Genomic DNA, 25,024 nt, shown 5'->3' on the forward strand with positions numbered 1-25,024 from the left:
GACACTGCCCCCCCCCACCCCCCGCGCCCTTCTGGGCAGCAGAAAGCCCGAAGGAAAAAGGCCTGAGGTGAAGATCGCGCCTCTTCCCCCAGAAACATCCAAAATGGTGACCCAGGCACCTGCCCGGCAGCAGCGTGAGGTTCCTCAGAAGAGCGCTCACCTTTGCTCGCTCTCGCCGCTGGAGCTCAGGAAGAGCTGAACTCTGTACTCCCGGTGCTCCCCGGGCGCTGATGCTCCCGTCCCTGTTTTCTCCTCCCTAGGAAGAGCTGCTCTCCCCTCGGCGGGATTTATGTGTGGATCAGAGCAAGATGGATCGCTATCGATACTTCGTCTTTAACCAGCGGAACATGGTGGTGCTGGGTCTGTTCCAGATAGCCTTCAGCACCGTCTGCGTCGTCAGCGGGTTCATAGATGGCGTTTTCAGAACGGAGTCTGAGCTGGGCAAAACCAGAGCTCCCATTTGGGCTGGGATGGTAAAGTTGCACTCTACTTTCTGTGCTTTGTTTTGTGTTGGTTTGTTTTTTTTTTTTCCCCCACTGCTACCCACTAGTACTCAACTTGGGGGTGGGAAGGAGGCCAGGACTTCTTGCCAGCTCTTTGCTGGTTTCCTGCTTTGAACCTAGGTAATAAGTTTCCTTATTGTGGTATAGGCAGGAGAGTGCAAGGAGACATTCCTCTGAAGGAGCTAAATAAAATACATTTCTACTGGTTAATGTAGAAAACAAGCCATAGTGGCAATTGACAGAGTTTTTGCAGAAGCATGATGACCACAACGAGGCCACTTCATCCTCACATTGGGTAGGTGAACATCTGAGTGATGATCTCCGTCCCATAGCACGGTGCTGCTAATTCTCTGTACTGCAAGGAGGAGCAGGCAGCAGGCATCCTCACTCCATGGTGTCACTGGTCATGCCCTGGTGAGCCATGCCACAAGGGAGCTGTACTGAAGTGCTCTCTTCCATCTGGAGGCTGCCCGTTTCCTGTCAGTAATATTTTTCTTCCACCTCCAAGAGGCATAAGGACTTGGGAAAGCAGTGCACTTTTTTAGCACTTTAATCACGCTTATTTGAACCGTTTTATTATTTGGTCAGAGCTGTAAAGCCAGTCGGAGAGTTGCTCCTGTGGGGGTAGCGTGTGGGCAAGATGAATTTCATGCAGTGTCCTGCCCCCGGGAGATGCTGCGGAGATAAACAGAAGAAATCAGCAATTCTCTTTCCATTTCTGAGCCAGCAGTCCAAGCCTTGAAAACGAGGGCTTTTATTCTGCTCTGCAGTAGTTTATCTTCTGAATCTGATACTTGTCTCCCAGTTACCAACTCCTTTTGTGTTCTGCAGGTGATGGGAGTCCCAGGAATCCTGGCTCTGTTTTCCTCTCAGAGGAAGAATCCAGTTCTTGTAAGCCTGGAGGGCGGGGAGGGGGAATTGTGTGTGTATATAGGGTGGGGCCAAAATCTTGTTGGGGCAACTGAAAACAGTTTTGTTAGGAAATGAGCTGGCTGGCCCTTCTGCAGGACTGAGAGATTATTTCCTTGAGTTATCTTCATAAAAGCTGCTACATTCCCAAGCAAAAGGAGGATGCAACATTACCTCACTTTCTGCTGCAGCAGACAAACACTGGCTCTAATAACAAGCAAAAATCTGTAAAAATGCTTGCTTTTGAATCCATTTCTTTTGGTGTTCCTTCCTGTTATGAAGAATTGTGTACACTAAAATAGGAAACAATTTAATTGGCTTGCATTTCCTAGGCAGGTTTCTCCAGCCATGTAAACTTCATGGGGGGATACTGTTTATAAGAAAGAGATCTCTAAGAACCAAGTCTTTGGGCCCAGGTAGCACCCGTGGTTAAGATTTGGGACTCAGTTGTAACTCAGAAATTCAGTATCATGGAAACCTTTACTGCATTGTGTTTGGCTTCTGAGTGACTGTTGCTACCAGGTACTTTTTAGTGTTACATGAGATCAAGGGCTAGCACCTACAATGCTTGTAAGTACATGTTGTCTATATTAGTGGCATTGATTTGACAGAGGATAGTTTTAATTCCTGTTCCCCTTCTTTTTCTCCTTTACTTTTTCTGTCTAGGTGCATGTGTTGATAGTTGCTTCCATACTCTCTTGTGTTGCCATCCTCGTCGTAATAGTTTATAGCTCCCTCACACTGAACTATGGTGAAGAGGAGGAGCTGAGTTCTGCCCCAGTCCACGTTATCCATACAGTAAGTATCAGCATCATGCCTATTACTGGAGAACATGACTGTTTTAATCTGCAAGCATCATTAGGCATGACTTGGAAACCAAACCAGACTTCCAGGGTGCCTAAATTAGAGTTCAAAGTGGTGCCTGCAGCAGGGCACTAGTTTAAAAAGATTTGTATTAAGTCTACAGTTAAGTATCAAGTTAGGTACTGAAAACCACAAAACCACACAGGGATAGATAGACTCTTTATAACTGCTTGCTGCTGCAGCATGGCTGGTATCAGTGGCTATGTGAATGGACACCTGGCTTGCCTGGATGCCCATCTGAGAAGCAGCTGCTTGGGAGCAACAGCTTGTCCCCAGAGGTGTACGCACCTGAACTCACCATGGTCGGGTTCACTGCTGCTGTGCAAAAGTGTTTGGGTTGTGCCAGGAAAAAATCGTGGTGCTGCTTGTGAAAAGGGGTAGGGGCTGGCCAGGTTTGAGATGGCAGTTCCTAGGCTCAATTCCCTTCCAGCATGCACCTCAGGTGACGAAGTTACAGCAGTTAGAGGTCAGCTGTTTAAAACCGGGTGTTACTCAAGTGTATCCTCCACAGTAAAGCTGAAAAGAAGGAATGAGTTAGCCTTTTTGTACCTCAGACCTGGTACAAGCAATGGCTCCCGGTGGGGATGAAGACTTTCCAGGTAGGTGAAGCTGTTTGTTAGTTTATTGCAGGATAAATCAAAATGTCAGACTGCTAAGGTGCAGTACAGCGAGAAGGCATTTCTTATGCTCAGTGCAAAGAGAAGCAGCCGTTCCTTGGGTTTGTACTCATCGTTAAAGTTATTTCCAAACCTGATGCTGTTGCATAGTGTCTTATATTTAATCAGAAGCCTTCTCTTACTGCTTGCTCTTTTCATATTTGAAGTTCACACTTGGCTTGCTTTTCAGAGCACAGGAAGAAAAGCCTTAAATAACACTGCTTCTGTAACAGTCGCCTACGATGCCATCGCAGCATTCTTGCAGTCATTACAATATTTTTTGGTGGAGAACTTAACTTTTTCAATGTGGACTTTTTCAATGTGGCTTTAACGTTTCCTTTTCTGCTTGCAGAAGTTCATACTTAATAAAGTAGTCAAGGGTGCTAACATAGCCATGCTAGCTGCCTCTATCTGCAGTGCTTTCGTTGTGCTGGTGATGGCTTACTTGGGATGCCGGAGCCTTCCACGCTGCTCGTGCTACGACAGTGTAACTGGGATGGTGAGTGAGGAGCCCCAGGCCACCGTTTATCTGTACTGAGTGTGGGTGGGAGGGGAAGAAACTGGAGAGAAGATGTGTTTTTCTTCAATAAACCTCGCTTTAGCTCTACCTCAGTCATCCAGGGCTAATTCTAAGAAATTAAGTTAGAAGGGTTTTATACTTCTTGTATTTTTCTTTTTACTACCTCCCTCTTATTTACCGTCTTGTGTAAGACCTAGCATAAGTTATCTCCATTTTCCAAACGGTTAGTGCTGGTGCTACTGTGGTCCAATTTCCTATGAATTCTTGCTCTCAAAAACTGTTCCTTCTTCTCCCACCCTTAAACCAACGAATGCTCCTGGTACGGCATTTCAAAAACTTACTGATAGCTACACACCAAGATGCCTTTTCCCTAGAACTACAAATTCAATAGCAAAAATATCCCCTGTACCATGTGTGAAATGTAGGGGAGATGACACACCACATTTTATTGCTAATTTATGAGGACTCTACCTCAAGTGATGGGGCACATGCCGCGTGTCTCTGCTAAGTGAGCTCAACAAATACCAGCTACTAGAGTAATTCTCATGATGTATTAAACATGTACCTCCAACCGTCTAATCTGGTAAGGAATTAATGGTTACAAGGTAAGGAATAAAGGTTACCAGGCAGCTGTTCTTGACTAGCAATACTGAATGAGTAATCTGAGGCCGCTTTAAACTTTCAAACTAAAACTTGTTAGGAGGAGTGGACAACAGAGACTTTTAAAATGAGTTCAGGTATATCTTCTTGAACAAACTCCCAGATGAAGTTTTTCATGGCATTGTTTCTTTCTCAGGAATGGTTGCAGCCTAGCGAGGACCAAAGTCAGGCTGTGGAAATGGTTTGCGCTGTACAAAGTGAGTAACTCTTTCCCTCCATGTGTTTGGATATTCACCAGGAACGTGGCAGGAACATCCTGAATAAGCTTTACATTCCAGGCCAAAACCCTGACAACCAAAATACTCTGAGGCAAAAGGAACTCAGGATTTTGTGCAAGTGTCTACACCAGGTTTCATGGTTTCCTCTTTCCTTCCCCACACAGGCCCTGGGGGTAGAATTTTTAACTTCCCAGATCGGTTTCCAGCCCGGGACGTAGATGCAGAGGAAGACGCATCCAAACCTCCACCATATATCAGAATGACTTGAAAAAGTGGTCAAATGTTTTAAAGCTACTAGTCTAAAAATGTGGCAAGACAGATGTAAGATGTTCTTTGTCTTTAAAGATGGTTACGCACTTTTCCTTGCCCTTTTGAAAAACACAGAAAGAGAGGACTGTTGAATGCCTGACGTTCAGCAAAGATCACAGTTCAGAGGGGAAGATCTGAAGATGGTTTTGGACATTCAGACTTTGTATAGTTAAAATACCTCATTGCCTCTGGAAAGCGTGGGCATTTTTTCCTCCAGCTTTTGTTCTTAAATTGTGTTTTATTCCACTAGAATTCATTGTGCAATTTGTCTAGCAGTGCTGGCCTGAGGCATTCAAATATTAAATACAATTAATTTTTAAAAGACACTGGTTGTGGAGTAATTCCCCCCTCCAACTGCTATCTCAATTTCTCTCCCTTACCCATTGAATTATTTGGATGATACAATAGGGGGTGAAGGATAATGGAGGACCCACTTCATTACTGAGCTCAGGGTGCTTTTCCTTTTCTTCTTGGCAGGGATGGGTGTAGGTGAAGTTTATGATACAAAGCGTTGCCAATGCCTTTCAGGTACCTCTGTCAAAATGTGGATTCTGTGGGGTGTGCATGTGTTGGTACGATTAGTTTTAGTGCTGAAGTGCAATGCTAGAGAGTGGTAGGAACTGGAGTTGCAGGAGCTCCTCTTATAGAGTAACTTAGAGTCTCTGTATTCAGTTCAGCTTTTTCTTTTTTGAGGGTTTTTTTAAAAATTGCTTATTTTGGAGCCTATTCTGCTAAAATTTATTACAGATCTAGACCAAGGTCCTCTGTTGGAGGTTCTCTAGAGGTCCTCCTAGTCCTCTAGACAGGAACTGCAGCTTCCATCATCTCCCAAGGTGCATAAAATTCCCTTATGTACTTCATGATTCTCTTTCAGGTAGGCTTAGGGGTGCCTGTCAAGTGAATGTCTTGCCTGCAGGCCTTGAGCATGAAGTGGTAGATGACTTATCCTTCCATGTAAATTAACACAGCAGGTCCATTTGAACAGGGCTTAGAAAGTAAGTTCCCATCTTGAGAAAGTGCTATGAGTAGTAGGATAAGTCCTGCCCACCACAAGGCATGTAACTCCAGGAATGATCTCAGATAAGATTTACCTTATTGCAGCATAGAAGGTGCCTTTCCCATTCCCAAGAGAGAGGGAATTAAATTGTTACTGGTTGGGTTTTTTTATAGAGACTGAAGACTTTCTCATAACAGTAGTAAAGGGACTCTGACACCTAAATGAAGGCCTTGACCTCATGAAAGCACTGTACAGACAAAATTCCAGGCCGTCCTCTGAGTTGGTGCTTATCACACGTGCACTTAAAACACCCTTGGTTCAAAATAGCTTGCCACAGCTACGTCACCAAAAATTAGCATTACGATATGCAATTAATCCTGACATTTAGCAGGTCCTTGCAAGTTAGCAAATCCTGTCCCAACTTCCTAGTCTCATGGGGTTGGTGAGGTGCAGAGATGGATGGTTAGTTTCTATTAAATTATTTCAAAAATTCTAGGACTAAACATCTTCAGATTTTGAAGAGTTTGTATTTGAATGTGTTCTACAACTTTTGTTGTGATCTCGAACAGAAAAATGCCCTAAGCTTCATATTGAGGAAGTCCTAGTGAACTCTGGCACCTCTTTGTACATAAGGTACTTTCCAAGTGTCTCCATTACTGACTTTAACCATTAAGATTATTAATGTCTGGAATTACAAAGAAAGGTACTCGGATGAAGAGAGCAGCCCTAGCCACTGGCCTCCTCCTCCCACAGCCCTTTGCTAGTCACACATTGCTTCCTCTGCTGCTCGGCTTCTGTTGGGGGAACTGACCGCATCCCTCAGTGCTCAGGCCAACAGCTCAACTCAGGGCCACAGTAGCCACATTCTTTCTGGCCTTGGCTCGAAATACCTTCATGTGTTTGCCTATGCTGACCAAAACACAGTTGGTGTCATTGCAGATGTCCGTTGAAGGTACCAATGTTTGAATTAATACAGAAATTCAAACATTAATACAGAAATTCAAACATTAATACAGAAATTCAAACATTGTAATTCAAGAAGTGATGCTGTGCCTTGTTCTCTAGTGTAGTGCCTGTCAGCAAGCATCAAAGCACCGAGCGTGACTACTTTCCCCATCCTCAGATGTTTCTGGCATAACTCCAAACAGTCTGTGCTGAAATGTTGGGGTTTTTCTCCTTGATTAACATAAACTGCCATTCTTGTACGTTAGAAGAGTAAGACTCCCTGAGACGTTGTCGTGATTGCTAATAGCTAAAAGCAGTGCAGCCTTGATTCTCATTTGGTCTAAAACAGATTTTGAAAGGAGAAACTTGCTTTTAGTTTGTTGCTAAAATGCACTGCTCAGCCACTGCATCGTTCCTGGTTACGGAACGCTGTTACACTCCCATCCAGAAATGCTATTCTCTAACTAGTCATTACTGTGTGAGACGGCACATACTGAGTATAATTCAACAGCGTTTGGCTGCTGGTTGAGCAGAGCAATTAGCTTTTATGTCAAGCACGCAGAGAATGCCCATCACTAGTCCTTGTTCGGCTGCAGCACTGTTTCCATCGGCTCAGAAGGGTGACTCTGGAGATGAGGGTATGAAGGGTGCAGTGATGCAGGTCAGGGCTCCTGGCACAGAGCTGAGGCATGAGGCCAGGACCCAGCCAGTTCCTCCCGGACAGCTTTGGAAGCGGCTGATCGGTGGCATTTAGTGACAGGTGGACCTCTGCCAGTGTGGCAGATACTCCTTGGGCTGCAAAATGGCCTTAAGAGCAGGTAGTGAAGTACGAGTGTATAAAAGAGAAGTATGCTTTATGCCACCTTTAAATAAAAATGCATGTAATTAATTCAGCAGCAGCTGTAAAGCCCTTGCTGGCCGTATTTCTTTTTGCGGTCCTTCCAGTGGTGCAATCGCAGCATCGCTATCGCAATACCAGCACCGAAGATCCCTTACAGACACACAGTTTCAACAGTTCTCTAAAAAAAGGGGAGTTTCTAGAAAAGAAACAGCTGCAATATGGAAATTGGTGGAAACTGAGTACCAATATAATGTCACTCCCTCTAATTGGTTAGCATTGCAGAAAATATATTCTAAATTGCAGCTTCCAGTGCTATATTTAGTAGCCGGTTCCACATGCTAGTTACAGTGCCTTCCCAGAGCCTGCCCGTATCTCCAGGGACTTTTTGTGGTTTGCGTCACTCCCAGATTTCGCTGATGGAAGTCAGAGGGATATTTTTTTTATTACGCAAACACACACATCCATAGCACCTCTGATAGAAATGACCTCGTCGTTTGCTCCCCACAGACTTCTCATTGTTGGCAAGATTCCAGGAACTGAGCTGACTTCCCTGCTCCTTCCCAGCCCCGCAAGATTTCCCCTTTGGGGTGGGCAAAGGCCCGTGGCTGCCGGAGGGAGGCACAGTTACACAGGGTGAGGGGTAAGGGTAGCAGCAGGTACACCTCAGCACAGTGTCTGCAGAATAAAGCAAACAAAGCCCAGGGCGGGAAATAGAAATTCCGGGTTCCACCGGAGCTTGTTCTGCACTGAAACACCCTGCACACGTGCGAGCTGCACCTTAGTCACACACACCTTGTGCTTCACCACTAAGAAGTGGAAATAACTTGGCATTTTGAAGAGGAATGATAGACGCAAACGTGCCTCAGATCTCCTTAAGGTCAAACATCCATCTCTTTTCTCGGGTGTGTTAGAAACCACCCAGCTAACGTGAGCAGCCTGCAGGCAGGACACCAGCACCTCGCTTGTGACATGGATTATGGACCCCACGTAACAAAATTACACTGACACCAAGCCCTTCATGCCCACCTTGTGTTAGTGTTATTTATATTAAGTCAAAGACGAGGCATTTACGTCCGAAAATGTTTTGCTATTGTGAGTGTGCTCAGCCAAACATTACCCTATTTCCTGATGCGTAGAACAAGGTGCACCAAATCCCTAGGCTATAAAAGCAAAGGCTGCCAGCCTCTCCATTAGCAGTGGCCAGAGTTAATCACGGGGTGTAATCAGAAGGTTAATCAGGGAAGCTGCTTCTGTGAGTTAACGTTCAACTAAGGGCAAAGTATTTGTTGAAGCCAGTTCCCCTCCCCGAGAAAGGGCTAGAAGGTGCTGGGGGAGGAGGGGAGGTGGAGGGGTCTTCATCCCAGTGGGGCTCAAGAGAGCCATTTCAGGTATGTTTTTGACAACTAGCTTGTTTGGGTTTGTGGTGGGTTGGCTGTTTTTTTTATCGCTTCACTTCCAGTCTTGTAATCCAATATTTACATCAGGAACATCCTGCTTTTTTTTTTTCTCAGCCTTGTTGAGTAACACAAATGGTTTCAGACTGGTGTGGTGTACGCTGGACACTGCTACCAACACGGGGGTTTGGTGTCACTGCCCCTCACCCCTACAGCAGTTTGCAAGCTCCAGACGTATAGGGTTGGTGCAGTTCCTCCCCTGTGATGCTGGGCTGCTGTGCTCAGGGCCTGGGCAGTGGAAAGCAGTCAGCTTTGCTGGGCACAGATCTCTTTCCCCTTTGCTGGCAAAAAGTAGTGAGAAGCCAGGGGATAAAAATAACAGCTCTGCGTGCTCCGTAGCCCTGCCTATTCTCGCATGAAATACTTAAAAATCTAAGTCAAACTTTACTACAGGTAGATGAACTGGCCTAAAATATGTCCTGTGGGGAATGACTCAAGGAATGGTTCTTGCTCTTTACTACACAAGTGTCGTAGTCTATAGGAGAAGAATTATCTGGCTTGAAAAAGCAAGAGTTTCTCCCCGAAGCCTTTGCTGGGTCTCAGTGGCTCTGGTACAGCAGTTTCTTGCATCAGGCTCCCTGACTGGCTGCTTCCCTTTCATCCAGCAGCCTGTGGTACCTGCAAACATCCTGCTCACTGCTGCAGGAAAGCGGGGTGCAGAAGACAGCCTTAAAAGAGCCGGGAAAAGATGGGAGTAGTAGTAATCAATCAAAATACAGATATATTCTGAAAATAGAAAGCAGTATTTGCCTACAGCTGAAAGAAGGAAGGTTTTATTTTCTTTTTTTATATAGTCAGCAGAAAACCAACCTAATATAACCGGAGCACAGCATACATTTTTTGGAGTCAGTCTGTGTGATTTCTCCATCTTTACAAGCCCCTTCCAACTTGAGATATGATTCTGTGATTCTCCAGCACTAACAGTGTATAAGCATGGGGCAAAGTGCTTGGACTTGACTCTAACTTGAGGAGGCAAAGCTCATCAAAGGAAACAGCATTTCCCGGCCTTCCCTAGCAGCTTTTCTGTAAAAATAGCAAGTGCTTTGTCCTGCACTTTTTCAGGTCAGTCTAAGTGAAACACACTATAAAACTACATAGTTTCACTTGCACTTTCTGAGCTGCTGCAGTAATGGCTTTTTTTTTTTTTTTGTAGTTAGAGCTTCAGAACTACCAGAAACGTGTGTTCTCTTTAATTGACATATTTATGTCATCTTAATTTAAAAAAATAAATTACTTTAATTTATATTTCATGTTTCATCTTCTGACTTCTTCCCACTACATATTTTTAAATACACTTTGTAAAAAAAAAAAAAAATCAATATTAGTGTTTATCCTGAAATAGCACATGTAAATATTGTTAGGCCCTTTCCCCCAGCCCACTAACCATGAGACTGATTTACAATTACGGCTGGTGTTCTTATTTGCTAAGTTTTTTTCCCCAACCATATCTCACAGGAGTCAGTCCTGTGTTTCTTATTTTGCCCTGTGCAGGCAGCCTGGCAACCCTGATGGACCCAAGTCTTTGTGACCTCAAGAGCCCTTCACCCATAGAGCCCAAGAGCTGGAGCTTCAAAGCAGATATTAGTGCTGGACTCTCATGAGTGTCATGTGCCACACCGTCACCTCACTGCTCTAACAAAAAGTTGGAATTCTGTACAACTGCCCCCCCCCCACCCCAACTGTTGCATTACGATGCCAAGATTGCATCCTTATGATGGCCAAAAAAATCTATGTGAATATACGTATTTTCTGCTCATCATTTCATATATACAGAACGCAGAACTTACATCTATTGATATATCATTAACTAGCACCATGCAGAAAAATGAAATTTAACTATTTAATGAAAGCTGAAACTTTTGAACTGAATTATTTTGCTTCAGATGCAATTTGAGAAAAGCACAACTACTGCAAGCTTTAGAAGCCAATCACAAGGGCTGCCAACACTGTGCTTTTTAACAGCAGCGTCACAGTGACTCAGATATTAGCTCGGTATTGAAGTTAGTACTTCATGGTAGTAATGAGGATGAATAATCGCATACAGGAACTTGAAAACCCCCTCTGATTAGCAAATGTTTTTTTTTATCTGCAGCTGAATCTTTAGTTGCTGAAGCCAGGAGCCCTTCATTGCCTCTGATTTTGTGAGCAGGTTAAAAATATCTTGAAGTAAATGGAAAAGCTGTTGCATGTATTTTAGGGTCAGTTTAATCTTTTTCTCATTGTATGCCCTTCCTGGAACAAGTAAAGCACTGGGGGATGGAGGACTACAAAGGACAAGAACAGCAGCACCTCAACACCCCTGAGAAGTTTGTGTTTTCCTGCACAGGGGTGGGTGTGAGGAGTGTGGGGATGACCAGGCTTTTACATAACAGCAGCCGAGAACATCAACCCGTACGTTTCTGCAACAGCCCCAGAACCGAGCCAGCCTGCCCCAGCCTTGCTGGGAGAGGCACAGGCAGATGAGGCAGGGCTGAGGGGTGTCCCCTGGGTGGGCAGGGGCTGGAGAGCATGGCTGGCCAGGCTTTACTGGCCAAAAGCCAAAACCCCAACCCCAAATGCTTAGGAGCAAGTCCAAGTGCAGGGTCAGCACATAACACACATTCCCTACTACCAGCTACTTGTAGCTTGGAGGCCCACCCCCCTCTCCATTCAGTCATATGCAAAAATAAATTCTGTTCTGTTAATGTGTATAGTTTTTTTCATAAACCTTCAGAAAATCTTAGCAGTCCCTCCATCCCATGGCCAGGACTTCCAGTTTCACTGTGGGGTGTAAAAGACAACATAATTTTGCTTGAACATGTCTTCTGCCAGCTTCACTTGGTAGCACAAAGCTTCGGTTGATTTTTTTTTCCCTTAATGAAGTCTGTAGATAGGGGTTTAAAACGCATTTGGCAGCCTGCACATTACTTACCTCCTGATGTTAGCCCGCTGCCACACGGGGAAGGGGGAAAGTAAAGAGAGCTGAAGGAAAGCCTCTCCAGCTCCAGGGGTTTGCACTCACAGTGACACGAGACCCAGCCACTCAGCCACGGGAGAGGAAAAATGGTCTTTAAACACAGCCCCTGCCTTAGGACATGTGATTTAGATGCACAGTGAGATGTTTTGAAAAATACATAAAAATATTCACTGAGGGAGTTTACCATGTTGCCTCACAACAGAGCCTTTTTTTCTGCCTGTGACCTTTTCAAAGGGGCAATGCAAACAGTAAAAATTTTTTTTTAAAAAAGGAACTACAAAGCTAAGATCATGGTCTTATGACTTTTCATATGCTCACATTCACACCAGTTGTCTCTTCCTCTGTGTGTGTGCATGCACATGTGTGTATGAAAAATATAGGCTGTAATCACACAGGCTCTGTAGGTTCCATGTTATTGTGATTTTTACCATTGCAATTTTTGTGTGGTTATGGCTATAGCTATACAACACTTCTCTGTTTTTCAGGGGTTTGACAGCATCTGAAAGTCTATTTTAAAAGGTGCTTATAAGCTGTTAGAAAGACAATGCTTATCCTTTTCTTTTTTTTTTTTTTTTAAATGACACTCTGTATACCTCCTACTGAAAGATATTAGTATTAGTAGAAAGCAAAAAACCCACACCATTATCTTCCAAAATGAAGATCTGACTATCTAATGTACTGTTGTTACACTCAAACACGTAGACAGGGCTGCAACGAAGGAGAGTTACTTGTTTTAAACTAGACCTGACAGGAAGATGGCTTATGATGGGCAGATAAAAGAAGAGAGAGGCCCCTTGAGCTCTTCAGTGTTGTCAAATATCTTTGCTTTTCCTTGGTTCTCTGGAAGCAAGTAACTACCTGAAGATTCTGGTGGGGGTTTTGTTGTTGTTGTTTTTAAATGCATAAGCAAGGTCTGTATTCAAGCTCCATCTCTTAATGGAAAACACAGACTGTGAGACCCAAGTGCACCCTACAGGTTTCAAAATAAGATGCAAGCAGGCAGGAATCCAAAACATGCGCCCCCTCGCCTTTTCTTTTTTTAAGCTGGCCCATTTATTTCAAAGCCAGCCTTATAATTAATTTCAGGGAAGAGAGAACAAGCTACTTCTTTCTGAATGTTTGATACGCAGCAATATCAGCTCTCATACACTTGATGGTAAAGTAAGTTGCAAGTTCTGCTATGCAAAAACTAAGTAAACATGAAAAAAGGCTGGGGGGGGGGAGAGGGAGAGTGCAGCACATTTGTTAAATGCCATGGCTGACATTCTCATTCTTAGCTGCAACTCTAAGCCATGCCTCTGGTCACCTGTACCTCAGTCCCCAGGCCTCAGTCACATTACATCAATTCTGGGTTGTTTTTCAGGGATGAGAAGAGCAGGATGGGGAGGGGATTGTGAGTTTCTTGAAATGATCATTGGTATTGCTGAGAAATTTGCTTTTCATTCATTTTAAATGGTTAGCAAAGTATTCTGTCATTCAAGATTCGCATTACCAGAGGTGAGTCAGCAAAGGCAGAAAACAATATGTGTAGATAATACCTTCACGGAGCAGGATTATGCACCTCAGTGAGTGTCCCTGCATGGCTGGAAGCTTTTCCACGCCTGCCTTTGGGGTCTGGAAGTACCTGAGTGAACTACAAGGAGCTGCCTTTAGGAAGCACTTCAATAGGTGTCAGCCTCTATGGTGCTGCTTTTGCAGCTGTAGACTGCATAGAGCCCAGTGAGTCCCAGCCCATCGCTGGAAACCAGCATCAATTCTTTCCCTCTCAATGTCACTTCACAGCCCTCGCTGACGCCACCATTTAGCAGGATGAATGAGAGGCCTCCTTCGGGTGTCCAGTGTCAATAGAAGGGAAAAAAAACCCCAACCCTCAAACTCAAACCTGTTTTTTTTGTGAGTTCTAGAATCATGCCAAATTCTAATGTTATCTACAACTTTAGATTTAAGATTACATGTCAGTTTTGTGTTGATTTGTGTAGAAAACAGACTGCCACTTTAAAAGGAACATTATTATTACTTTAAAATGACATGTAGCTCTACTTTATGTCTGGGAATCAAGGTGCTACAAAACATTGGCCAATGGCCTTGAAAGCAGGACTCCTGAAACATCAGAAAAACTGTCAGCAATAGCGTGGCCAGCAGGGACAGGGAAGGGATCTCACCCCTGTACTCGGCACTGGTGAGGCTGCCCCTCCATTCCTGTGTTCAGTTTTGGGCCCCTCACTACAAAAAGGACATTGAATGACTCGAGCGTGTCCAGAGAAGGGCAACGGAGCTGGTGCAGGGTCTGGAGCACAGGTCGTACGGGGAGCGGCTGAGGGAACTGGGGGTGTTTAGTCTGGAGAAGAGGAGGCTGAGGGGAGACCTCACCGCCCTCTACAGCTCCCTGAAAGGAGGGTGCAGAGAGCTGGGGATGAGTCTCTTGGACCAAGTAGTAAGTGACAGGACAAGAGGGAATGGCCTCAAGTTGCACCCAGAGAAGGCTTAGACTGGCTGTTAGGAAGCATTTCTTTCCAGAAGGGGTTGTTGGGCGTTGGAATGGGCTGCCCAGGGAGGTGGTGGAGTCCCCATCCCTGGAGGTGTTAAGGAGTCGCACTGACATAGCGCTGAGGGATCTGGTGTAGTTGAGAATGGTCAATGTGAGGTTAATGGTTGGACTGGATGATCTTCAAGGTCTTTTCCAATCTAGATGATTCTGTGATTCTGTAACTAAACCCTTCACATAGATATATGCTGTTATCACAGTGGGAACTAGCTTCATAACTAGTAACCCAAAATTTCCACCATAAAAGAAAATTTGCCTTAAACTATGTGTATTATTCATGCACTTGTGTAAACTAGGGGAGAAGTTAAGCCTAAACTCACTATTTACTCAACTGCCTCCCTCTTTAAGGATGGCTATCAATTTACATGATAGTTTCAACTGAACTTCCTGGGGAAAAAAGAAAATTAAGGTTACAGACAAACATGGATGATCTTCAAGGTCTTTTCCAACCTAGATGATTCTGTAATTCTCTGAAAAAAAAAAAAAAAGACGATTAGAATTATGTATATTCAATTAGAATTGAAAATACTCACCAAGAGGGGACAAGGACTTCCAACTAATTTATAAAAGCAGCAAATCATTAGATGATGTCAGGGAAAATGTTAGTGCAGTGTTACAATTTAGAGATGACAACTGTGCTATGTCATACGGGATGAATCAGATACTAACAGTTTACAATCAGCTGCAAAATAGAGGAGCTGCCTTTGCAGCACATGATCAAATGTTACAGGAGACAAAGACAAAGCCGGCAATTTTTGGTCTGAAACTGATCAAAGCCATAGGTAAGCAATACACTGATCTGTTTTGTCTTTATGCAACACTGTGGTGTTTGAGGGAAAACAGTTACCCATGTTTTTTCTGCTGTCCTGCTTTGCTGATTCCAGGAAGAAAAGTCCCAGTGAGTCACAGATGAAGGTGGTAAAGGTCAAAGAAGGGGTGGGAGGCTGGGCTACCTTCACCTGAATTCTTGTGTGGACTCCCACACTACTCCCTTCCATCAAAGCCAGAGATTAACTGATTTTTAGATCTTTAAGACATATTTTGGAGGTGAAAGAATATTAAAGTGATACTACTTTCATTAGGGGTCCTTATCTATTCTCACTGTATCTGGAAAGCTGTCTTGTAGAATTATTGGCTGGAAAAAATCACAAGGGTGAGCTATCTTTTTCAGGTTCTTTAATGACTATGTACTTCGGACCCTTTATTGGATCAGCAATTTTTTGCTTTGGGGAGATTACAGTACACAATAAGAAGCCCAAGTATTTTGATGCTTCTTAGCTATAGCATCATGATGAAGATGTGAAAAAAAAAAAAAAAAAAAAAAAAAAAGAGAACCCTAACACGCAGCAAGTATGATACATGCATGATTACTAGGACACATCTAGAGTTTGTATGATGTTGGCCTTTTGCCTTCCTAAGTTGAAAGTCAATTCCTTTCTAAGCAGTTTGATGAAATAGCTAGTGTCAGTCTCAGACAAGGGCTCACCACTGTGTCACACTTTTGGTAGCCTACCAAGGTCACTTCTGGTCAATCTCAGGGTCCAAAAGCACAAGGTATACACAGTCCATAGACACGTCTTTGAACCATTCAGTAGAATTAACACCTGTGTGAGCAACAATGACTGCAATCATATTGAAACCTGCAAATCATCTCTGAAAGGTGTTTCACCTTTTTAACACACTTAAGTGTGGAACTAGAAGAGCATCATAAATAGGACAGTAGTGAAACAGTATATAAACACAAATTATTTGATTGTTCCTTGGTGGGGAAGACAGCTTAACTGGAATTGAAGCCTTGCTCTGGCTGTGTGCATACACGTGTGTATGTGTACGCATACGGAAACCTGCAAGACTGACTTCTGAGAAAACAAAAAGTTCCACCTCTATGTGAAGTTAAATGGAGTAACAGAGAAGACTCCTTTAAGGTCCTGACATACATTCAAGGGTCAGTAACTACTAGTTTTATAACTGTTGTATCCCTTCCCATTCTTCTGGAACCTGAAATAAATCCCAAACATGCCTCTGAATCATCAGGTGGGTGCTTTAGACGCTTCAAAATAACTCAGAGCCATTGCAAGAAAGCACTGACAGTAGTCCAAGTATTGTGACAGTCTTTAACAAAACTGTCGCCTACACATACAGAAACTAGACGCTCTTTTTCCTTCCTTAGAGTTTTTTTTTTAATGGATTTTACCATAAGAACTAAATCATCATTCTTAGCATAATATTGAAAACAAGCGGTAACAGTTTGTGGCAGAGCCAGTTTATTAGGTTTCTGGGATTGTGTTTTGCCCTCCCTCCAACACATACAAAATAACCCAACTTGACAATTTGGTAAAGTGAAAATACATATACAAAGTGTTCAGTACGTTTGACATCAATTTTGTGTGCAGAACATCACCACTGAAAGCCAGGAAGCATACTGAATCCTGCACTGATGACCACATTACCTTTACGGCAGAACCATTAAAACATGCTTTGTGCTGAAGATGAAATTACATACTTAATCATTGTTTCCACACCGTTTTAATGACATGAGCGCCCTTATTTACAGGTTGTGAATAACTCAAAGTTTAACAGATTTGTGGATGTTTGATATTAAATTTAACAGCAACACTGTAGCTACATAACTTCCTCACCTCAACCCCAACCTGACTGACTGACTCTGGAATTCTTCATTCTGTTGTTTTGGGTTTTTTTGTTTAAAAAAAACAACACAAAAGCAAAAAACAGTTGCTGACGTACAAATAGTTAAGATGGATCCTTCTGAGAAAAAGGATTAAGGACATGAGTGAAAAACAAATTGTCCAAGAGGACTGTAAACCATACTTATTTACAACAGTATACACATAAATGTAAGATTTTCTTAAAAAAAAAAAATCATTAAGGACACTAGTGTTAAAAAGCTGATTGTTTCTGAAAGGACTGTAAACCAAATTCTAGTCATGTAAGGTTCAGAGTGAATACAGAAGCTCCCTTTTACAAATGTTTCCCAAACAAAAATACTGTCACAGTTGTAGCAGCTTTATACAGCAAGAAAACATTACCTTTTTAGATTCTGTTTAAACATCTTAATCATATTAGACCAAATTGAATGCCTTTTGGAAATCTAGAAAAAGTCAATTAATTTTTCTTTTGCCAGTATAATTTACAATAGAATTACATCTTACATAGAATGAATATTGTAATACCTTAAATAATGTTAATTCTCTTATTTCAGTAATTTGTTTCTAATGTGATCACTAGGGCGGCAGCTTCCGAACTTGCCCTTCCATTTAGCTTCCAGTCAGCATCACATGCTACACACTGCAAATGAAAAAAATCTTCATTTTTACCTCAATTCTTTTAAAAACTAAATCACAGAACATTGTTTGACATGGCACATGAATGAAGTCATAGACTGCATTCTATGACTTACATTTCGCTTTATGTAATTATATGCAACCTAGCACCATTTTTATTATGAAACTTGACCTTCAGACAGCACTGAAATAAAACAGCTGCAATTATGAGAACACAGAAGATGGTTCTGGAGGCGTAATTTCCCTCATCTGACCCAACACATTACTAACTCACATTAGTAATGACAAGGATGCCCCACATACAGCCATGACATTATGCAAGCTGGTTTTAGCTCAGGAATCTGCGACAGATGATGTATTTGGCAGATTTTCTCTGTATTTCAAGATCTAATTCAGTTTGTATTCAGAAGTATTTTAAGGAAGCCTCATATTCCTAAAATTCTGTCCTAAGCATTTCCATCCCTAAAAAATGTTATGAAGTTGGTTGTAAAAAGCTTTTTCAAGATATTTGAAAAGCATTCATCATCACTAAAACTCTCTGAAACCCCTGTCTCTGAAAACCAGTATGCCTTTGCCAACTTTGCTCCATCTTTTATTGACTTACGTGTTTTTACTTACCCTGGGACACTCAACTCAAATACAGCATCTTTAGAAATAAGTCTCCATTGAAGTTTTAGTAAAGTCAGAGAAGTTATGGGCAGCCAGAGTCCCAAATTTGCCAGGTATCCCACACTACAAGTACTTTCCATAAGAAGGAATGCATAGTTTAGTTTTACATGCTAATTATGAAAAATTAATGAAGCTTTAAGCATCAAATAATTGTCCAGAGGTAGGGACAAGTTTGTCCACTCTCTTACCATTGCCATGAAGAAACAGACAAAGTTTACAGTGGAATGACAGGCCAAAAGCTAGCAGTTTGCACCTACGCTGACAGCCCAAACTCTATCTGAGATTCTTGGTTTTTCTTCATTAAAATTATAAGGTACTTGCTTAGCAATTTGCTAGCAGTCACCAAAAATTCCTTCATATGCCAAAAATCTCCCCACTTGCTGACCCAAAAAACAAGCTGTCTGTCACATAACACTTTTTCTCCTACATTATTCTAATGCAAGTAGCAACCAAAAGTGAGAGTAAACTGGCTTACTATTTATAACCTTACCACAAGTGATGAAAACAATCTCAGGCAGCAAGAGCTCAAGTAGCATTGCTTTGTCAAAACTTCACTTGAAAGTTTACTTTCCTGTAGGTTTATAGTGAAACTTCAGTAATTCAGAAAGTACAAAGTGCAAGAACATGAGATGGGCACATCTACACCAGGAAAAAAAAAAAACCAACACATTAAAGTGCCAAAGAGATTTGCCATAATTGCTACCAAAACCTGGAACTTTGCCAAGATCATAATTTTGAAGTATTTGCAAACAAGGTGACAGCTGATAAAAGTATGATTTAACACCAGCAGGTCATGGCAGGTTTTGGTTCAGGCTTTATATGTATTTCATTGCGATCTGGGGGTTGACTAAGCATTAATGGCTTGTGACTTTTAAGCTTGTGAGCCAGTGTCATAAATATGGCCTCCACATGGTCATTGTCATTGGGGTTTTTGGCAGAGGTTTCAAATAACGGCATACTGTGAGTATCAGCAAACTTCTGGGCCAAGTCCGTAGGTACCTGAATAGCACTTCTCAGGTCACATTTATTTCCAACAAGAATCCGTGGTATATCACTGGCAAGAAGGTGTTGTTTGCATTCCTCTATCCATGAGGGCAGACTGTGGAAACTGGCAATGTTTGTCATATCATACACAAACACAACAGCGTGTACGTTCCTGTAATAGTGCTGCACCATGCTCTTTCGGAAGCGCTCCTGCCCTGCCGTATCCCATAGCTGGATCTGAAAAGGGGAAGACAAAGGGAGGAAAAAATGTTTTATTACTCATGTTGGAAAATAATACAAATCACCTATAGCTAGGGGAGTCATACGATCACAGAAATCCACTCATCTGAATTAATCAGACCAAAAAGCTTTTGCTGAAGAAAACTGTTGATTTCACACAATTTCAAACGTTTGCTTTCAAAGCTGCTCACATCTGGAGCCAGGAAGAAACGATAATGCAACTTGATCACACATACGAATCTCTGAGAGTTTAATCGGAGCGTGTATTTTGTAAGATTTTTACAAAAACAAATCCTGAAGTCTTGGCAATCGCACTTTTATTTGGAAAAACAACATATATTTTGCAGCACATCTCTCCGCTGGCGTGATTTTTTTATTGCCAAAAATAACATAATCTTCCTCAAATTTTTCTTCTTAGCATGAAGTTAACTGCCTATTGTGGTACTATGGAAAAGTAGGAAGAAATGAAACCATGCATAAATAACAGCACCACCACCAAAAACAGGACAAAAATCTTTCTCTGCAGCGTATCTACTGGAATCAAACCCTCCTGTGATGAACCTCTAGCTTAAGCTTATTTAATACTTAAACTTGGACCATACTGTAAGTAAAAGGAAAAAAAAGTACATAAAACTCCTGCTACCTTAACACGCTACTAGTATTTCCAGGTATACATCATTCTGTCCTAAACAGAATGAACATATTTGTTTGAAGCCTAGTCAGTGTAACGGACAACAAAACATTCAAAAGAACTGAAATGCTTTCAAACTTTTTCAGGCTCAGATTAAGACAAACCAAACCAAGCCTTACATCTGCTTGTATTTCAAGCAACAACTATTAAAATTTTAAATGCATCCATCATCCTGGTAGAATGGAAGCCTGGCATCCTCAGATGAGTAGATTACGCTACAGAATGGTGCACTTATTTGACACAGTGATACTTTAACAAAATAGCTCTCCAGGAGATAAGGGACTGCAACATACAGCAGTCAGAGCCAGTTCACCTACAACACTAGATTAATTGTACACTCTCAGAAATAGACTAGTGTGTGGCTCTATCACATACACCTTATTAATGGTGTTAACACTGAAAGACAACACTGGATTTCTTGGGTCAAAGCTGAGTCCTGGCTTCCCCTCTGTCCTGTACAGCTGATCCCTGACAGCTGAGGCAGTTGGATTTGTACTTCAGCTTTTAACTTCTGAGCCAAAACTGTCAGAAAGAAATGTTTCCTCCCTGGGAATGAAAGTAGAGTTTTTCTTCACACTTGGAATTCAAGAAATATTAAATGTTCTGTAAATGATGAAAGTAAATTTAAAATCCCATCTGTTCCCATGAAAGGTACAGTCAGAAACTTCACTTGATATAACTCTTCTCCCATTACCATAGTTCTGCATTCCTTTGATCCAAATGTTTCAGTAAAACTTACTTGGAAATTGCAAGTGTCTTGAAAGATGCCTTGTTTACCATTTTTACCAGTGACTTCAATATGAATAAAAGGAAACCCAAGTGCCAGGGAAATTTGCTGATGGCAAGAAGCTAAGATATATCCCTGACAGAGAGAAGGATTACAGTACCACATAAAGATTTTTTTGAAATCTGGAACAGTAGAAATAGGGTGAAACTGAACAGAAGCAGATGCAAAGTCCTGGTAACAGTGACTAATAATAAAGACTTTTCCTATAAGTGCAGTATTCATCAGTTTGGAAATTATTAAAATGGATGACGATCCAGATACTCAAGTCAATCACAGAACATTATGAATCACTAGTGAGATAAAGCAAAGGAAAAAGAGTAAATGATGTTTCAGGACGGTGTGACTTCTGCAATATTACGTTCAATCCTGCTCACGCAGCTTTGAGAACTCCGGTTGGAGCAGGTAGAAATGGCTGTTACAAGTTTCATCACGGGAACGGAGAATTCACGTGATAACATCAGAACAGCTCGGCTTCTGTCGTCTAGTCCACTTACCTACAGCTTCTGATCCACAGACTCATCCATGTGCTGATTCTAAAAAGGTCATTAAGATTATTAAGAAGAGCAAGGCAAGTTGCCCTAGCCTCTGGTAGCAGAAAACAGTAGTCAGTTGGAATCCGTCTCATTTTAGAGGAAACACCCACTTTTTGCCAATGGCATTACACTCTAAACACAACTGACTGCATCTCCACGGTCTGTTAAGGGACTCTACACAATCAGATAGGCACCTAAGTCTGGCTAAGATTCATTCACCTACCCAGATGAGAGTTACTTCTAGTTCTATGCACTTATAAAACGTTATAAAGTCAGGAGACTCATGGAAAATTTTCATTAACTTAGAATTTGACAAATTAAAGAGAGAAGAAAGAAGCACAGCCTGAAGTAATCTTTACATTCAGACAACATAATGTAAAGGAATTACTACACAGAATCTTGGAAAATGCTCTATCAAATTAAAGAGGCAGCTGTGAGCTTACACTTCTCTCCCCACCTCATTCACAGAGCAAAAATCAGTCATGCTTTAGTCAAGCACAGATCCACAGACTGGGTAGAGAAGGGGAAGTTAAATTAAAGGTTTACATATCTTCCAAGTTAAGCTTAAACTACAGTTCCTCCTGAATTTTATTTACATGCAGCTTTCAATCTTGAATGGTATTATCTCAAATTAAAAACGTTAATATTCTTGGCATGGAATCATTTACACCAAGAGACAAATCCTCCAAGACTGAAAATTTCACACTTCAGAATTTTCTTTTTTCCTCTTACAAGGTGAAATTGAAGAGACCATTCCGTTTCTGGTCCCCCCAAAATATTTGCTCTACTAGAAAACAACACTGAAAATGTTCAAGTTAATAGATGTGCACTGATGAATTAACAGCAAGATTACTGTTTCATTATTAGTTCAATACCACCCATCTTCAAGGGAGCACATATTTTAAAGGGCTATTATAAAAAGTGTGATTTGAAATCTTAACAGCATAATCCAGCTAATAAAACTGTGGACAGAATCACTCTGTCACACTCCCTGGGAAAGACAAATGGCTATACTGACTCAGCTATCACCTCCCACCTTCTGACTCCTTTTTGTGGATCCAGAAGGGCTGTTTTCTAAACAAGGACTCTCTTAGCATGTATGGTTTATAACACGTTGGTAAAAACAAAACTGGCTTTTAATGAAGATAAAATGGTAAACTATGTCTCCTTCTACAAGATGTGGGAAAAAAAAACAAACTTGAAGAGCTCAAAGGTATAGAACATGATGTTTGGACTCCGTTCTTTGAATTTTATGCGCATCCTTTACTATTTTAATTTAGGTCAGCAAAGAATGACATCATTGTTTTCTTTGATGTTCAATGCTTAGATCAATTTAGGAAGAGGAAAATTTAGAATGCAAAACAATGCATTTGTTGAAAATTTTAATTTGTTCATCACAACTAGATATCAGTATTTCTTAGGAAGCTTTTCGCCTACTGTACAAGCTACAAAGGGATACACTCGTCCCTGTGTCTTGAAATTCTACACAATTCCTGTGTGGGAAACCCTGGTGAGAAGAACCGTGCCTGTGTTGCTGCCAGTGACACAGCATTTCTCCAGCTGCAAGGGAAATGCTTGGTACTGTAGCAGCGCGAGAATGACCATCCAGCTGGCGGGGGGAAGGGAGGAGAGAGAAAGAGAAGACACTACTTTATAATCTCCTTCAACACCAGAGGAAAAATTCCTCTGCTCAGCAAGCCCTTAAGGGCGCAGCAAGAACAGCAGTAACTGGGTTCATCTGAGCTCCTCTCTTTCCTGGATCAAGAGGCACTGCCGGAGCTCACTGCTGCAAGCAAGAAAAGCAAAGATGGGCGAGATGAGGTGGCAAACCCCCAAAACTCGTGCATAATTGACAACACACAGCACCCCCCTAAGAGTCCTGGCCACAAGGATAAAGTTTATTCCTTTTAAAAGCTGTAACAGAACTTCCCAGAAAACAACATGTCTCAAAAGGGCCTCCTTCAGTTCTCCACCTCCCTCAACCAGAACCTGTATATTCAACAGGTAATGTCCTCAAGAACGCAACAAAACCATATATACCACACCATATAAAACAAAATGGCATAACCACCTATGCAAAGCATCTCAGAACTGTGGATTACGCTATACTCCACTTCTCTCCCACAAAGAACATGCATAATCCAGAGGTGGTGAAAATACCAGTCAGTAAAATGGTGCTGACAAGAAGATACCCCTCAGGAGGTTCTCTCCTCCATCAGAGACAGTCCAGGGAGCACAGAATCTCAGCTGACAGTCAAAGAAGTGCTATTCAGTGGTTTTATCAAGAAAAAAAGTAACAAAGTCTGTTATTCATGTTTCTTTTTTTTTTGTTAAAAGAAGGATATAAGGTGAAAAAAACACAAGAAAGATGCAAATGGACTTATACGCCCTCCACAATTTTTTTAATCTAGTAAGCGAGCGAAAACTATAGCTTTCAGCTATACGACTGTAAATTGAATTACGAAGCCTGGTGATAATAAATGCGAAAGTACAATTCCAAGACTGCCATTACTCCCTTTTTCTACACATCATTAAACTTTGTTCATAGAAACAAACTGTAATACAGAAGTAGAAAGGGATTCTGTTTAAAAGCACGTTATTCCTAGTAAACAAACCACATCTGCAAGCAGCTAGTAGTCTCATCTGCAAATGACTGTTAGGATCACCACTAGCATTGGTGTATCTACGGGGCAGACTAGGCATATTTCATATACTTTCAAAATTTGCTTTACAGTGCAAAGATAGCAAAAGAGCAATTGTTCCCCCATCAATTTTTTTCATTAAATTTAGTTTGGTAAGACTAAGCTTTAGCTCAACCTACAAACAGACTAAAAATCAACATTCAAATGCAAGCTTGGTATCCAGCCTGTCACTGTCCAGTTCTGTACCATGCTTGCCTAGACATACAGCAATCTTAACAGAATCCCCCCCCAAAATGAAAAAGTTGTGACACATTGCTATCAGCAGTTTGCTCCTAAACAACGTTCAGCTTTTTATCAGAACATTTTAAAAGCAAAATGCTCTTAACAGCAGCATCTGGATAGCTTTGTAAACTTGAAGGCTTGGGCAGTTAAATGGGGTTCTCGATAAATAGAGAATAAGAATTTGTGGGAGGCAACAAGCTGGTGATACCAGGCACAGCCAAGGCTAAAGTACGAAGAAGTAAGAGATCTACTAGAAGACCACTTGAAGGATAAATTATCGACACCTGCCAAAAGCTGTGGAAAGGTCTGGCCCATGGCTGAAATTTTTCATCATCGTAGAAGCTTACGTAGTAATTACATTTCCAACAGGAGCAAGGCGGGGCGGTCTTAAAGCTGAAGAGCAGACACAGCCGAGGCTACCGGCCATCTGAACTTCTGGGGTACGGAGCGTGACACAAGACCTGCGAACCCTCACCTAGGAGCGGCATGGCGGCGGGGAGGGCGGCGACGGCCGGTC

General features: G+C 42.0%; 2 protein-coding genes across 2 annotated transcripts; one reads left to right on the forward strand and one right to left on the reverse strand.

Annotated features, from left to right (window-relative positions):
- The first annotated feature begins 8 nt into the window (after positions 1-8).
- LOC113479602 lies at positions 9-4,951 on the forward strand. Its single transcript, XM_026847775.1, has 7 exons — positions 9-67; positions 261-473; positions 1,335-1,394; positions 2,079-2,210; positions 3,285-3,431; positions 4,249-4,309; positions 4,495-4,951. The coding sequence occupies exons 2-7, from the start codon at positions 309-311 to the stop codon at positions 4,596-4,598; spliced, it is 669 nt and encodes a 222-aa protein (XP_026703576.1). The 5' UTR covers positions 9-67; positions 261-308; the 3' UTR covers positions 4,599-4,951.
- A 12,300-nt stretch (positions 4,952-17,251) lies between these two features.
- RAB33B (RAB33B, member RAS oncogene family) lies at positions 17,252-24,995 on the reverse strand. Its single transcript, XM_026847973.1, has 3 exons — positions 24,983-24,995; positions 18,558-19,610; positions 17,252-18,420 (listed from the first exon to the last, which is right to left on the reverse strand). Exons 1-2 carry the CDS (start codon positions 24,993-24,995, stop codon positions 19,126-19,128), a joined length of 498 nt encoding a protein of 165 aa, XP_026703774.1. The 3' UTR covers positions 17,252-18,420; positions 18,558-19,125.
- Positions 24,996-25,024: the final 29 nt, after the last annotated feature.

The sequence above is a fragment of the Athene cunicularia genome (assembly GCF_003259725.1).
Source record: "Athene cunicularia isolate RWA chromosome 4 unlocalized genomic scaffold, athCun1 chr4_part2, whole genome shotgun sequence".
Lineage (NCBI taxonomy): Eukaryota > Metazoa > Chordata > Aves > Strigiformes > Strigidae > Athene > Athene cunicularia.

What these genes read in the sequence shown, in the direction of transcription:
- LOC113479602 (XM_026847775.1), top strand. Translation starts at nt 309, where the DNA reads ATGGATCGCTATCGATACTTCGTCTTTAACCAGCGGAACATGGTGGTG. An exon ending in CTCCCATTTGGGCTGGGATG is followed by an intron (nt 474 to 1,334) that starts GTAAAGTTGCAC and finishes TGTGTTCTGCAG; the next exon opens with GTGATGGGAGTCCCAGGAAT. An exon ending in AGAGGAAGAATCCAGTTCTT is followed by an intron (nt 1,395 to 2,078) that starts GTAAGCCTGGAG and finishes TTTTCTGTCTAG; the next exon opens with GTGCATGTGTTGATAGTTGC.